Source organism: Hippichthys cyanospilos, chromosome 18, assembly GCF_059441005.1.
Source record: "Hippichthys cyanospilos isolate Australia breed blue-spotted pipefish chromosome 18, RoL_Hcya_1.0, whole genome shotgun sequence".
Lineage (NCBI taxonomy): Eukaryota > Metazoa > Chordata > Actinopteri > Syngnathiformes > Syngnathidae > Hippichthys > Hippichthys cyanospilos.
The window spans coordinates 5,579,245-5,593,095 of record NC_142386.1 but is presented as its reverse complement, the minus strand read 5'-3'; the positions used below and the strand labels follow the sequence as shown (position 1 = coordinate 5,593,095).

At 39.8% G+C, this 13,851-nt stretch overlaps 1 protein-coding gene across 1 annotated transcript; it reads left to right on the top strand.

Annotated features, from left to right (window-relative positions):
• The first annotated feature begins 941 nt into the window (after positions 1-941).
• LOC148408634 (ferroxidase HEPHL1-like) lies at positions 942-11,854 on the top strand. The gene is made up of 20 exons (XM_088441042.1): positions 942-1,200; positions 2,826-3,070; positions 4,214-4,426; positions 5,050-5,235; positions 5,313-5,567; positions 5,866-6,034; positions 6,543-6,682; positions 6,751-6,882; positions 6,960-7,165; positions 7,282-7,423; positions 7,700-7,912; positions 8,460-8,676; positions 8,746-8,885; positions 8,989-9,114; positions 9,192-9,298; positions 9,799-10,030; positions 10,809-10,948; positions 11,161-11,314; positions 11,411-11,431; positions 11,628-11,854. The coding sequence occupies exons 1-20, from the start codon at positions 1,031-1,033 to the stop codon at positions 11,705-11,707; spliced, it is 3,288 nt and encodes a 1,095-aa protein (XP_088297168.1). The 5' UTR covers positions 942-1,030; the 3' UTR covers positions 11,708-11,854.
• The last annotated feature ends 1,997 nt before the right edge of the window (positions 11,855-13,851 follow it).

Sequence of the window (13,851 nt, the reverse complement as noted above, 5' to 3'; positions counted from 1 at the left end):
CAATAATATTCTACTATAAGCAAAAATTTAATTGTAGGTAATCTTTGGAGGACCCCCCCCCCCTACATCAATAATAAAATACTTACTTTAATTTAACATTTGTGGTTGCCATGGGGTGCCGACACATTAAAAAATAAAAGCCAAAATAACACCGGATGAGCTCAAAGCACAAAACAGTTTACATAATGATTTTCCAAAATCCCTTCTAACCAGAACTTCTGCATAATACAGACAATGGTCAGTAGATGTCAGCATCACATTTTGGTAATCTGCACGATATAACATTGCTGTGCAATTTTTGATCAGGGCTTTTGACAAGAATTGTTGTATGTAGTCATACAGAGATGTGTTCCACGAACAGTTTAACATCTCTAAAAGTGTCCCCATGCTAACATTACCTACATGCATTGCACTATCTATTAAGACATCCATCCATCCATCCAGACATTACAATGATAATATAGAAAACAGTTTGATTAAATGGAAAACAGATTAAATGGAAATAAAATCTTTTTCTTACGTTAATATAATTTATAATGACTGCAGTTTAGAGCCAACGCTCATCAAAAAATGTAATATACTGTACAAAATATCTTTTTGATTTTGAACAGAAATTAGGATTTGATTTATTTTTGTTTAATCTAATGAATTTATAGAAACGCACACGCAAACAAGTGAAGAAAATGATCTCATCCATCCTCATGTGGAAATTTGACAGCCAATTCACAAATTCCCTTGACTCTCGACTATGCACTTTCACATAATTGCAGCCGTTGATTTAATTTCCCAGCAGGCTACACAATTATGACAAATCTCTCATGATTATCGCGGGATGATATAGCGTACTTTTTATACGCATCATTCCGTGGAGGCGGTCGCTGCTTTCCTGCCTCAATAGAGAGACTGTTTGCTTTCACACACAACTCTCAAGTCCTCTGACCTGTTGCATTCACTCTAAAACGGTCCGTGCATTTTTGCCCCCTCCTTTTGTTTCTTTTCGGGTGAACCGTCTCTCTGCTCCGGCGCGACCATGGAGCGGTCTTTGACATTATGCGGCTGTTTTTTGTTTATCTTCGGTCTGGCTGCAGAAGGGACTCACGGCCGAGAAAGAGTCTACTATGTGGCGGTCATCGAGGACTTGTGGGATTATGCGCCAAGTGGAAAAAACCTGCTCAACAACGTGGACGTCGCAAATGATGAGTGAGTACATCTTGAGTCAAAAAATACATGTAAAAAGTTCTTTTTCTTAGGAGCCGGAGGATGCACATTGAGGTCAGCAGTGACTCAGGGGAACGTGTTTCCGCACTAGAGGTCAAAGGCTGACAGTTTGACCTCTTTTGCGACTAGCATTCAGTTTTCATTGGCTGTAATAAAACACACACCTCTCATAAAACTTGAACTTGGTGGGACGTCCACTCCCTTTCAGCTCAAAACTCAGATATGTAGTTGTTGTCCTTATTTACTTAATTGTAATACAAATTCACTCTATTAGGAGCAGAACCTTAAATGTATAAAGTAATGAAATATTTTGACATAATGCGATAGGGCTAGTGCAAAGTCTGTTTAGCACATCTGTTTAGTCATGTTCTGCAATAAATATTCTAAGATTATCAATCCAGATTAGGGCATCAATTACCGATTATGTTAATGATCAAATACAGATTTAATTTGCACAATTTGAACCGCTTTCGTCACAACGTAAATTAAAAGTCCACCATATACAAGTGAGTCTAAACAGTCACAAAGTTCTTGTTTGAAGCAAACCAAAGGAACTTGATTGCATAATATTGGACATTTTTAAGTTACTGAATTTGCCAGACTTCTTTTTTTCCCCTCCGGAAGCCAACAATCACTGTGGTTTACATTTTTTGGCTGGTGTCAGACTAAGCATTTTAGCATAAGCAGATTTGAACCTTTGACTCATTTCGCTTTCCTTTTTCAGTTTTGGCCATTTTAGAAATGTTCTCCGCCTTATAATGTCTGAATCAATTCACCTACTTACAGGCCATTCAACTTGTTGTGGCATTAGTGACATTTGAACTGGTGACTCAGTTCTTAGACTCACAATGAATGAAGATAAATTACAGCTTTTGTAATTCAGATGTGTGGACTCCAAACGTCCTTTGCGTCATTTTTTTAGACCCTCCAAAAGGGCAATACACTAAGTGTACTTCATAAAAAAGACAAACCCCAGCCCGTGTTTTTAAGACATACTGACATGAGTGGATTTACCTTTGTGTACTCTTTTTATTTCAATAATAAATTATATACTTTTATATATAGTAAACACATTATCAGTTGGGCAAAACTAACCTGTCTCACGGCGGTCTAAACCCATATTTTTCTATATTTGGGGTGTGACTAACTATCAGTAGAACAGCCGATTACTAAACAGGTCATTTGCTTGATTAATCGGTTAACTTCCATCATTTCTCAAACATAAAACATGTCAAATTAAAAGTACAGTAGACACAATAATTGTATTCACTTCATGCTTTGTTGTGTAATGTGGTGGAAAATAGACAAAAACTATGTTTGCTAAAATTTTATTTTGATTCAAAACATGCAGTAGATTATCATGGAGAATAACGGTGACTGGAAAATATTAACTGTTAGTTGGAATTCTGAGGATTTGGACAGTTTTAAAGAAAAACAATAAATCTGACCAATAAAGCAATTATCAAAAATGTTAATAATCGGTTAATCGTTCCTCCGTTACGGCTATTTTACATGTAGTGGATCACAGAGCTAACACAAATTTGGGAACAGTCCCGGATTTCCAAGAAATCGTATTTTTTTATTTTTTTTATTTTTATCCATTTCAGGGATGCATCAGTCTTTCTGACAAGAGGACCCCAGCGAATTGGCAGTGTGTATAAAAAAGCCATGTTCCGACAGTTCACCGATGCCACTTACAGCCAACAAGCCCCCCGACCCGCGTGGTTGGGCTTCCTTGGACCCACATTGCGAGCGGAGGTCGACGACATCATCGTGGTCCACTTGAAAAACATGGCATCCAGGAACTACTCAATGCATCCCCATGGAGTTTTCTATGAGAAGAACATGGAAGGTAGATAGTGTTTATGTTTCATGACTGACTTTTTTAATGCTTCCACGGTACAGAATAGTTGTCTTAAGTGCCTGCCAAAAAATGTAAAACAAGATTTGTGGTGGCAAGAACAGACGCACATTCATCATCATTACATTTATATCAACACCTTGATGTCTGTTTTCTATACGGGACATCTTTCAGGACGATAATGCTAAGGTATTTTTCAACCCCTTTGTTAGGCAACAGGTCCCCATCCCCCCACTATTAAGGGCAGAGTGGGTCACTGCCTTTGAGTTTTCCCTTAGGAACTGAAACCAAAAGTAGAAAAGTATTTACCCAAAAAAGAACACAGAAGACAAACAACAACACAAAAGCTTTCTCCCGTTTTGAGATGTTGATAAGGCATGCCCAAGTCTTTTCTTTGTTTTAATAGAGCTTGATAAAAGAGGAAGGGTGGGGAACATTAGGTAAAAGAAGGAAAAAGAGGAAAAAGGGCTGTTTTTTGTCACTTGAGGAAATACTGATAAAATCAGCACATTCTGAAAAAAAATAGTGTCATGTCAAATACCCTGTGGCATAGCCAGTTTTGAACTTAGTTTTTTTTAAATTCACAAAACATTTTCTCCTCACATCCCCATTTAAAAAGCAACCACATCAAATGACATTAATAGTGCTCCACCACAGGGTGACATCTTTTCACATCAAGGGCACTCAAAGTGTTAAAGGGAAGGTCAACCCCCAAATTGTGTTCACAAAAATATGTACAATGTATCTGACATTTTTGTTGACTGAAAATCACAGAGGGCCCCAATATCAAGTTTGTGAACATCTGCAGTAATGACCAAACTCAGAAAAATAGATAGCTGTGAAAGATGATTATCTGAGCCATGAGTGACTAAAACGTTTTTTATCTGACAGCAAGGGTCAAAAAGGCCGTCCAATGACGTATATATATAAAGAGCTGGATTTTGTCGCTTTATTCATACAACAAATACGAAAATAATAAGTATAACGTGTTTAGAACATTGGGCCCACATAGAACATATTATTGTGAAGAAACTCTTGGGGTTGGACTTTCCCTTTAAACCCCCCGACACAATGTGTACAGTAAATTTTAAATGTGAACTGAAAGTGAAACTGACTTTTTTGTTTGCCTTCCAGGAGCACTTTATCCAGATGGGACATCTGGTCTCCTCAAAAATGATGACTCCGTACCACCAGGGGGAAGCTATACATACCGCTGGGAGGTCAGGCCCGAATTTGCCCCAACCGATGACGATGCCAACTGCTTGACCTGGGTGTACCACTCTCATTTGGATGCCCCCCGGGACATCGCCTCTGGACTTATCGGGGCACTGCTTACATGCAAGAAAGGTATGTCTTTACATGTTAGGACCTACTGATTGCGTTTACTGTTACCGATTTGTTTTTTTCTTCTTAAATAAAATAATAGAATACAGAGCTGAGTGCCAGTGTCACCATTAATGGTTCACATCCAAAAGGTTTACTGTTGACATGTTCTAATGCAGCGGTGTCAAATTAATCTTTTCCAAAGGGTCGCATTTACCTCATAGTCACAGTTACGCTTTCTTTATTATGACTGTGAAACTATCTTCAAGTAAAGTCATCTTCACAAGGTATCTTTAATATTACAAGGCAACAAAATTTCACTTAATGGGCTCAAAGCGTCCAAGAAACATGCAAACAGGAGACAGGACGGAAAGGCCTGTCGGTACTCGCTTCAAAGTGTTCAGTGATTTTAGAAGAGAAAAGAAAAACATGGGGCACAGGGGAGGAAGAAAAAACAAGACTCAAGATCTTAGGTGAGAAAAAATTAAACATAAGGCATACGGGAGGAAGAATAAAGAGGACTCAGGCCATGTTTCCAACGAGGAACATAGTATAAGCTTGGAAATAACCTAAGCATAATAAGCATTAATATAGAGTAATTTGACCTTCAGTGTGTATTGCACCTAGAACAATATCTAATTTTTCAGGAATTCTGATGGAGAGTAGTGAAGAAGGCTTAGCTCGCAACGATGTGGCCCAGGATATTTTCCTGATGTTTAGCATAGTGGACGAGAACCTGAGTTGGTACCTCGAGGACAACATTCAGAAATGTATCGACCCGGCTGGGGTGGACGATGAAAACGAAGACTTTGTGGAGTCAAACCTGATGCACGGTAAAACATTTTCTTAACCTTCTGCAAAATGTTTCTTTCAGCCATTTCCTTTTCTCTAACCTCTGCTTGTGTAACAGCCATTAACGGGTACATGTTTGGTAACCTGCCCGGAATGGAACTATGCCAGCAGCGTGCCGTGTCTTGGCATTTGTTTGGCATGGGTAACGAGGTGGATATTCACTCTGCCTTTTTCCATGGAAATACCATACTGGACCGCGGCCACAGAACTGATGTAGTCAGCCTTTTCCCAGCCACTTTCGCGACAGCTGAGATGGTCCCGACAGCAGGGGGCAAGTGGCTGCTGACCTGCCAAGTTAATGACCACCTGCAGGGTAGGGCGATTGACCTTTAACCTCACTCCCCATCTGGTCCCGTACAGTAAACATGCGAAACTTGCAGGATATCTCAAAGCTGTTCCGAGCCCTTCCAACAGGGATGTGATTGAGCGCTACATAATTACAATAAAAGAAAGGGAATGCCATTCATTTTTGTTATTAGATTTTCTATAACTGCATTTTAATTGATCTTTTTTTAATGCAGCGCATTTTAGTTAAGAGATTGAAGTTACAGGTTGACTGTCGCCTCAATAGACGTCCCAAGCCTATGTAAAAAAAACATTTCCTCTTCCAGCTGGGATGCAGGCTTTTTATGAAGTGAAATCCTGCAGCAATGAGACCGGCTCCGCAGAGATGAGTGGCATTGTCAGGAATTACTACATCGCAGCAGAGAAAATACTGTGGAACTACGCTCCCTTGGAAAAAGATGTGATCCGAAATGTTTCCCTTACTGACGACGACAGGTATATATAGGACACGGACTGAAATGCTGCCAAAATATTGAAAAATTAAATAAATAGTGTACTCAAGATTTAACACAGACTTGCATTGATCTTTAAAAAAGGCAGATGCCAAATTTGACAAAATACTGAACATCTATTACTAAAACTGAACGTCTATTGTTAATAGGGAACTATCGAATATTTTTAGGATTGATTATTCTATTGATCATTCCATTGATTAATCATACTGGATGAAATTGTATTTTGCTTTGTCTTTTTCAGATTACTTATCACTTAAATACACATTTGTCAATTCATTTTGTAACTAATTAGTTGTCCAGTAATCAATTTTGGCAGCTCTATACTCTAATCTTGTGTTTTTATTGTAAATGAACATGATTATAGTTTTAAAAATTGCATAGGAGCATACAAATTATTTTAACTTCATCATTGCAGGCTCTTTAATGTTATTGTACTATACTGTATTTATTTTAATACAAGCTGAGTTGGTACGCTTGCTCTTTTACAGTCCTTCAGAGACCTTTTTTGGTAAAGATGGCGGTCGGATCGGCGGGACCTACGTTAAGGTCGTCTACAAAGAGTACACTGACGGTACATTCAGCACGGAAAAATCGCAAAGTTCCGACTCTCTCCATTTGGGAATCTTAGGTGAGGCTTATCTTTGTTTTCCAGTGGCATAGCGCAGTATCCTTCAAATGTGCGCTGTAATTGTTAAGGTCCAGTTTTGAGGGCTGAGGAAGGAGACACCCTCAGAGTGACCTTTTTCAATCGGGCCGATAGAAGCTACAGCATTCTTCCTCATGGCCTGCATTACGAAAAACGCTTTCAAGGAAGCGGCTATAACGACGGTGAGTAACCCGTGTGGCCTCATGAAAATGAGCTAGATGGCGGTACCGGGTGTGACAGCCGCAGTTCTGTGCAAAAGGCGTTGAGAAACCTGGTGCCCACGTCGCTCCGGGGGAGACCTTCAACTACACCTGGCAAGTGCTGGAAGGTCCCTCATCCTCGGACTCTCCCTGCATCCCTTACTTGTACTACTCTGCAACTGCGCCTGTTGAAGACACCAACTCGGGGTTAGTGGGACCCCTGCTCGTTTGCACCAGAGGAACTTTGGGGGAGAACGGAATTCAGGTTAGTCGTCAAGTGGACGTTTCTTTGTAAAGCACATTTAAAAAACAACCTCAAAGGACTGAATGGATCTCCTGCCTTCCTGATGTCTTTCCCTCCACCCTCTTTATTATCTGAAGGGTGTGGACAAGGAGTTATTTCTCCTCTTTTCTGTCATGGATGAAAACCTCAGTTGGTATTTGACCGAGAACATCGACAAATTTGGCACTAAAGAGACAAATGTAGATGATGAAGACTTCCAGGAGAGCAACAAGATGCACGGTGAGCACCTCCAACTTTTATTGTGTATGGATGCCACAATATGATGGCAAAACACTTAAAATGGAGATCATAAATCATGGCCACCATGCATCGAGTATATGCACAATAGCAAACTCATGTTACATAAATAAATTCCACACTTCCACTATAGTAAGGGAACGCTGTATAGCGTTGGTGACTCGGGTAAATATATAGCGGCAAAAAGCTATAGTGAGAAACATCTAGTATGGTGCTGCGGATTCATTCCTTCCGGTGTGTTTTCCTGCATTTCAACAGCCGTAAACGGGCGCATGTACGGGAACCTTCCAGGACTGGACATGTGTGCCGAAGACAAAGTCATGTGGTTCACCTTCGGTCTGGGCACCGAGGTGGACATCCACGGCGTTTATTTCGAAGGGAACATCTTCAAGAAGCAGGGCACCACACGAGACACCCTCAACCTCTTTCCCCACACCACAACTAGTGTGGAAATGCAGCCGCACACTCCTGGTCAGTCTCTCAAACGTGTACATCCTGTTTTCTGAGAAAATGGGGAGGGGTCACCCATTCATCTATGAGCGTGTTTGACAAGCAGATACATCATCAACAATCTTGTTTGGATATAAACACGTGCGGATTTCCGCAGACAGTACTGAGATATCCAAGTCGTCATCTGGGAAACGACAACATTCTTTTTATTTCCTGCACTAGAAATATGCAAAGTATTTCATCCTACGCAGACGTTAGGGATTCCTCCCATGCATAGTTCAAGGAGAAGCTACTCTATTCACCAGTTACCTAATGAAAATGTTGATAATGAATCACTGCGCATCATGCAATTCAAATATTCCACACCATTAAAAAGTATATTTGATGTCTGTAGTCATCAACGGCAGTGAATTAGATTTTTGAGTATTTTTCTGAAACTACAACACAATTGTTCAGTGTTGGAGCTAAAATTCATTGAAAATAGCCTTCCCCAAACCTTCTCCACAAAGTCAGAAGCATAGAATGAAAGAAATTCCGATGCCGACCGTTTTCTTTACTTCTACCATAGGCACTTACGAGGTGAGCTGCAGAGTAACAGACCACTACTCGGGCGGCATGAAGCAACAGTACAGGGTGGCCTCTTGCCCAGGCCGCAACGTGAAGAGCTTACACACAGCGCCTACAAAAAAAGTTCAGTATTTTATCGCCGCTGAAGAAATAGAGTGGGACTACTCACCCAGCAGAGAGTGGGAGCTGGAGAAACACCACAGCACATCAGAGGACAGGTATATGAGTCAGAGATTTAGGAACTAACTTACCACCGGTTTTTAATGCAAGGGAAACATATTTTGCAGTCCAGGCAATATATTTGTGGGGAGAGGGAAGAACCGAATTGGCTCGCGCTACCGGAAGGTCGTGTATAGAGAATACACAGATGAAACCTTCGCAGTTGAGAAGAAAAGGAATGTCAATCAAGAACACTTGGGAATTTTGGGTAAGCTTTCGATTCAATATAATCAAGTCCAATACATGGTACAACTCAAGACATTTATGCTATTTTAATAGGCAAAGCTAGAAGCTAATCGTTTTTCGCGTAGGTCCCATCATCAAAGCCGAGGTGGGAGAAGAGATTGCGATCATGTTCAAAAACAAAGCCAGGCATCCATTTAGCATGACTGCACATGGAGTTAAGGCCTTTGGACCTTCTCCAGCTGTCCAGCCTGGTAAGAAAATGGAAAAAAATTGCAGAAATTATCGGCTGGCGATTGCTCTTTGAGTGTTATCGATTTTCTGTTATCAGGCTTCTTGACAATTCTATCGTGGAATGTCCCTGAAAGCTCCGGACCGGGCGACTCGGATCCCAACTGTATTTCCTACGCCTACTACTCTGACGTCGACTTCATCAAGGTACACATTGCCTTTATATACAATAAAGCACACACTTTACAATGTGTCATAAGAACCTGTTAATTATTCACTTCTCTGTCATGTGGAAATGGAACGTACGGACATCTCTTTCTTGGTCAATAGATCAATCTGGGGTTCGACTCAAACCATTAATTTCCCTGGAATCTCAAAGACCTTTGGAATTAACTACAATAGAGATTGAGCCAAAATCAGCGCCCTTTGACCTGACAAATGTTTTTCTGTATGAATGGACACCCGTAGTCAAAGTCCTGTTCCCTCAAAACAAAGGAAATATAATCATGTAGAAACTATTCCTTTGAAGAGTGGATTCTGATGAGGCCTTTAACATGGCTTAATGTTTCCAATTCCTGCAAAAAAAAATCGGGTCAGGTTCACCCAAGTCGCAATCGGTCCTTTTTTGACCCATAATTGGGTTCTTCTTTTAGAGTACGCAAAAATGTTGAAGGAAAGTTCATGATGACGTGTTTTGTCATTGTCAGGATTTATACAGTGGTCTTCTGGGCCCGCTGGTGGTGTGCAGACGCAGGACTCTGAGGGGCGAGGGGCCCGACCGCCAAAGGCTCGACATAGAAAAGGAGTTTGCTCTGTTTTTCATGGTGCATGATGAAAACCAGTCCCACTATTTGAACGAGAACATCAGAACATACCTCGAGGTAGATCCCGATACCTTCATACCAGATGAAGAATTTGAGGAGAGCAACAAAATGCACGGTAAGACCATCTGCGATAGAAGCGAACTGAAGAATTTTAGAATGCGACATTTGAGATTTTAAGCCTTTAAAAGCTGAGGAAGTTTGATGAAAATGGGCAGAAACAGTAATTTGATGATATTATCAAAACAACTTTGAAAATCCCTTTGACCTCGCATTTCATCTACCGTGGCATCATCCTCTCTTTAATAATCTTAAACCCATAAGAAGTTTGATTTACGAATTTCATCAGAAAATGATTATTGCCTATGAACAAAAGTAGAGTTGACAATTATGTTTGTGACCAAAAAATTGCCTTAGTGCATGAAAGAATATGTTCGTTCAAAATTAAAAATAGACACACCACAGAAAGAAATCTTGCTCACGACGATTAACAATATTCCCTCATGAAGAACGTCTCGGATAATGCATGGATTATAAACTTGCGTCGTAAACAACATGGCTGTCCTTAAGTATATTCATTTGGAGGTTAACATTATGATGAATTTAAACTTAAACATTTGTGAAATGAAGTTAGGGGAGGTTCCCACACACTGTAGCTACATACATGCACTAATCCCTTATTTTTATGCACTGCAATTACAATTTTAACCCTTTAAGCGCTGGGAAATCAAATCAAATCAGTATTTTGGTCCACAGATCTACATTGGTCATTTATGTGACGTTTATCCGTGGATATGCAGACCCTTTTTACAGAGTGGGTCACTTATTTCCATTTTTATTGTAGTTATCCCCAGATTTCATTTATATAGGCTTTATTTATTTATTTATTTTTGTAGGAATTAATGGCAAACTGTACGGCAACCTTCATGGACTGGTAATGACCCAGGGACAAAAGGTTGACTGGTATTTACTGGGCATGGGCAATGAAGTGGATATGCACACTGTACATTTTCATGCCGAGACTTTTACCTACAGGGTGAGCTTCACACACACACACACACACACTCACAAAATGTCTTACATTGGCTCAATGATTTAGTCATTCATTGATGTTCATAACCTCAACTCACTTTCTGTCAGCCCAGCTGAAATGGATTTTTGACGCCTATAGCCGTCAGTGGCACTGATTGAGTTAATTGGATCACGCAAGATGTATTCAATGTACGCAAGTCTTTTTTTTTTTGCCAGAATGACCGAATACACCGCGCAGACGTGTTTGACCTCTTCCCCGGGACGTTTCAAACGGTGGAGATGGTGGCTGGAAATCCGGGAACGTGGCTGCTTCACTGTCACGTGACTGATCATATCCACGCAGGCATGGAGACCACCTTCACGATCAATAGTAGGTTGATAAAACATCTTATACACAATCTGCATGAGTATGATAAGATATAACATAAAAGATTGCCTTCACATTTCATATTTGCTCTGTTTCCAGAATCAGAGGCCATGTCGCATGGTAAGATCGATCTTATAGATTGACTTGATTGACTTTGAAATATTAGGTCAATCTTTTTTTGACACCATTTGAATTTTTTTGACCACATTGTTGTTATAATGCAATACTTCAGTTTATTATTAAAATATTTGCTTAGTGCGTAAAAAAACATGTTTTTTTCTTTTTCTTTTGCTCTACTGTGTTTGACCTGCTCCAGCTCCTGCTCCTGAAGTTGCCAGGCAGATGTTTTATCTCTCCCTCACATTTGGACTTTTGGCAGTAGCTGGGATGCACTGACTGACTGTGAAAACTGTTACAATACACTGGAAAAAAAGGAGGCAAAATCATACGAGTATTTGTTTACGGCGATCCAATCCAAATATGTCAAAGACTGTGCGATTCTAGTGTGTGTAAAATTCCCTTTGAACTATTTTGTACAAATGTATGCTGTGTCATATTGCACTTTTCTTCATTTAGTCGGCTGAATTTGTAAAGCACTGCTGCGCCAAATATTTGGTTTGAATGTAATCCTATAATAAAACGTTCTTGTCAAAATTGAGGTGAATTGCCTTTGATCAGTATTGTGCATACAACTGTTAGGCGATAGTAAGATGTACTTCCAATGGGTGTGCCATTCCACTTAAGATAAGATCAAGTGATCGCAATGAGAATGCTTTAAAATATCACAGAAGATTGAGAACTGTAACGACACATTGCAGATCAGTGAATGTGATGGACCACTCAGAAGCTCATTTCCATGTTGGTTATATGTCAGCGTTGTAACGCTGGGGTTCTCAAATGGAGGTGCGAGTACCCCTGTGGGTACGTGGAGACACTTCAGCTGTTACGTGAAATTTTAACAGAAGCTCTCAACATATTTAATGATTTTTAAAACCTTGACAGGAACAATAGATTTTTTCATTTCAAATTAAGAGCAAAGTTATTGGGACATGTAGTAACTTTCTGATAAATTGCACGGCGCTCTTGTTTCAAGTCTATCTTTTTTTTTCCAAAAATGCTTTGTGCCTATAGATGTAATTGGCTAAAAAAATAAATGCAATTAGTAATTTCAATGATTTGAAAAAAAACTGTTACCACACATACATACACACACACACACACACTAAAATCCAATCAATGCAAAATATGCTTCAAGTACCCCGATGTCCCCAAAATGAATACAATTGCATTCAAACAATTTATTTTGATTTCATTAGTGGTTGTGAATAGGTTTATCTTAACGTACAGCAAGGTATACTTTTATTAGTTAAATAAACCAGTAATAAAACATCAACGTTTTTTGTTAAGCTCTATAACAGCCAAAATTTGCAGACATTTTTTGTTAAAATGTCCCTTTTATTTACATTGCTACAGTGCGTTTTTCAAGCCCAGTTCACAATAGTGCAAACAGTTGACGTGAGGAACTAATTAATCAATTCCTGGTTTCAGTGCAGTATCGGTGTGGACCCAGTCTGAAAGGAACAAAATAATCTCATCCTTATCAAAAGAATCCATTCATTATATCTTAAACGACAGTTTGCCTGATTTGAATAAAAATGTCCCAAACTTAACTTCACATTTCACGCTTCGATGTTTTACTGTCACAATTTCATTGCTTGCTTGGTTTTCAGGCAACAAAATAGTGCTTGTGTCGCAAATGTCAGTATCAATCGAAATAGACCCGCAGTTGTTTTTGTCAAGTTGTTTTGCAAAGATAAAGACGTCAGTCTGGTGTTTGTCGATAGAGGGCGCCCTACAACAGCCTTGTACAGTACCGCATGTATATAAAGACAACCTCAGTTAACTTGGCCCTTTGAAACATAGTTGGCGGTGCAAACAGGCCGAGGAGGTAGGACTCATGTTTGTGATGATGGATATTTGCATTTTAGCTCATATTTGTGGTGATGGATATTTGTATTTTAGCTCATATTTGTGGTGATGGATATTTGTATTTTAGCTCATTTTGGAATATGCTGTTTTTCACAGAAAACTATTGTGATTTCCTCTTTTGTCATTTTTGATGCAAACAAATGGTTTTGTCTACAGTAATTTGTTCGTGTGGTGTTCCCTTTATGGTTTGAATCCACAAGAGTACAGTAATTGTTGCGGTTGCGGTTGAATGGGCCCTTGAGGACATTTAGGCTGGGAGGCAGGAGTGGGGGGGGCGGAGTGACCGAGGGGCCCAGAGGTGATCGAGTCCAGTTTTTCCCCAGTTTGGACCAGTTTCTGGTCTTTTATTCCCAGAAAACAGGAGCAATTCATTGATTTAACGTAGGGTGATCATTCAGTTTCTACATATTATAACTAAGAGACCCAGCAAAATATTTCAAATGAATACTTTGCCATCGGCCAGCATTGATAACCGCGCTGAATATTATTCATCTGTCTGGGGCAAGATTAACGTATACATTCTTGATTGATGACGTTTGCATGCTTTACAC

Coding starts and splice junctions, on each gene's coding strand:
- LOC148408634 (XM_088441042.1), top strand. CDS start 1,031: ATGGAGCGGTCTTTGACATTATGCGGCTGTTTTTTGTTTATCTTCGGT. Junction 5,236..5,312: donor GGAGTCAAACCTGATGCACG/GTAAAACATTTT, acceptor CTTGTGTAACAG/CCATTAACGGGTACATGTTT. Junction 9,115..9,191: donor TTCTCCAGCTGTCCAGCCTG/GTAAGAAAATGG, acceptor TTCTGTTATCAG/GCTTCTTGACAATTCTATCG.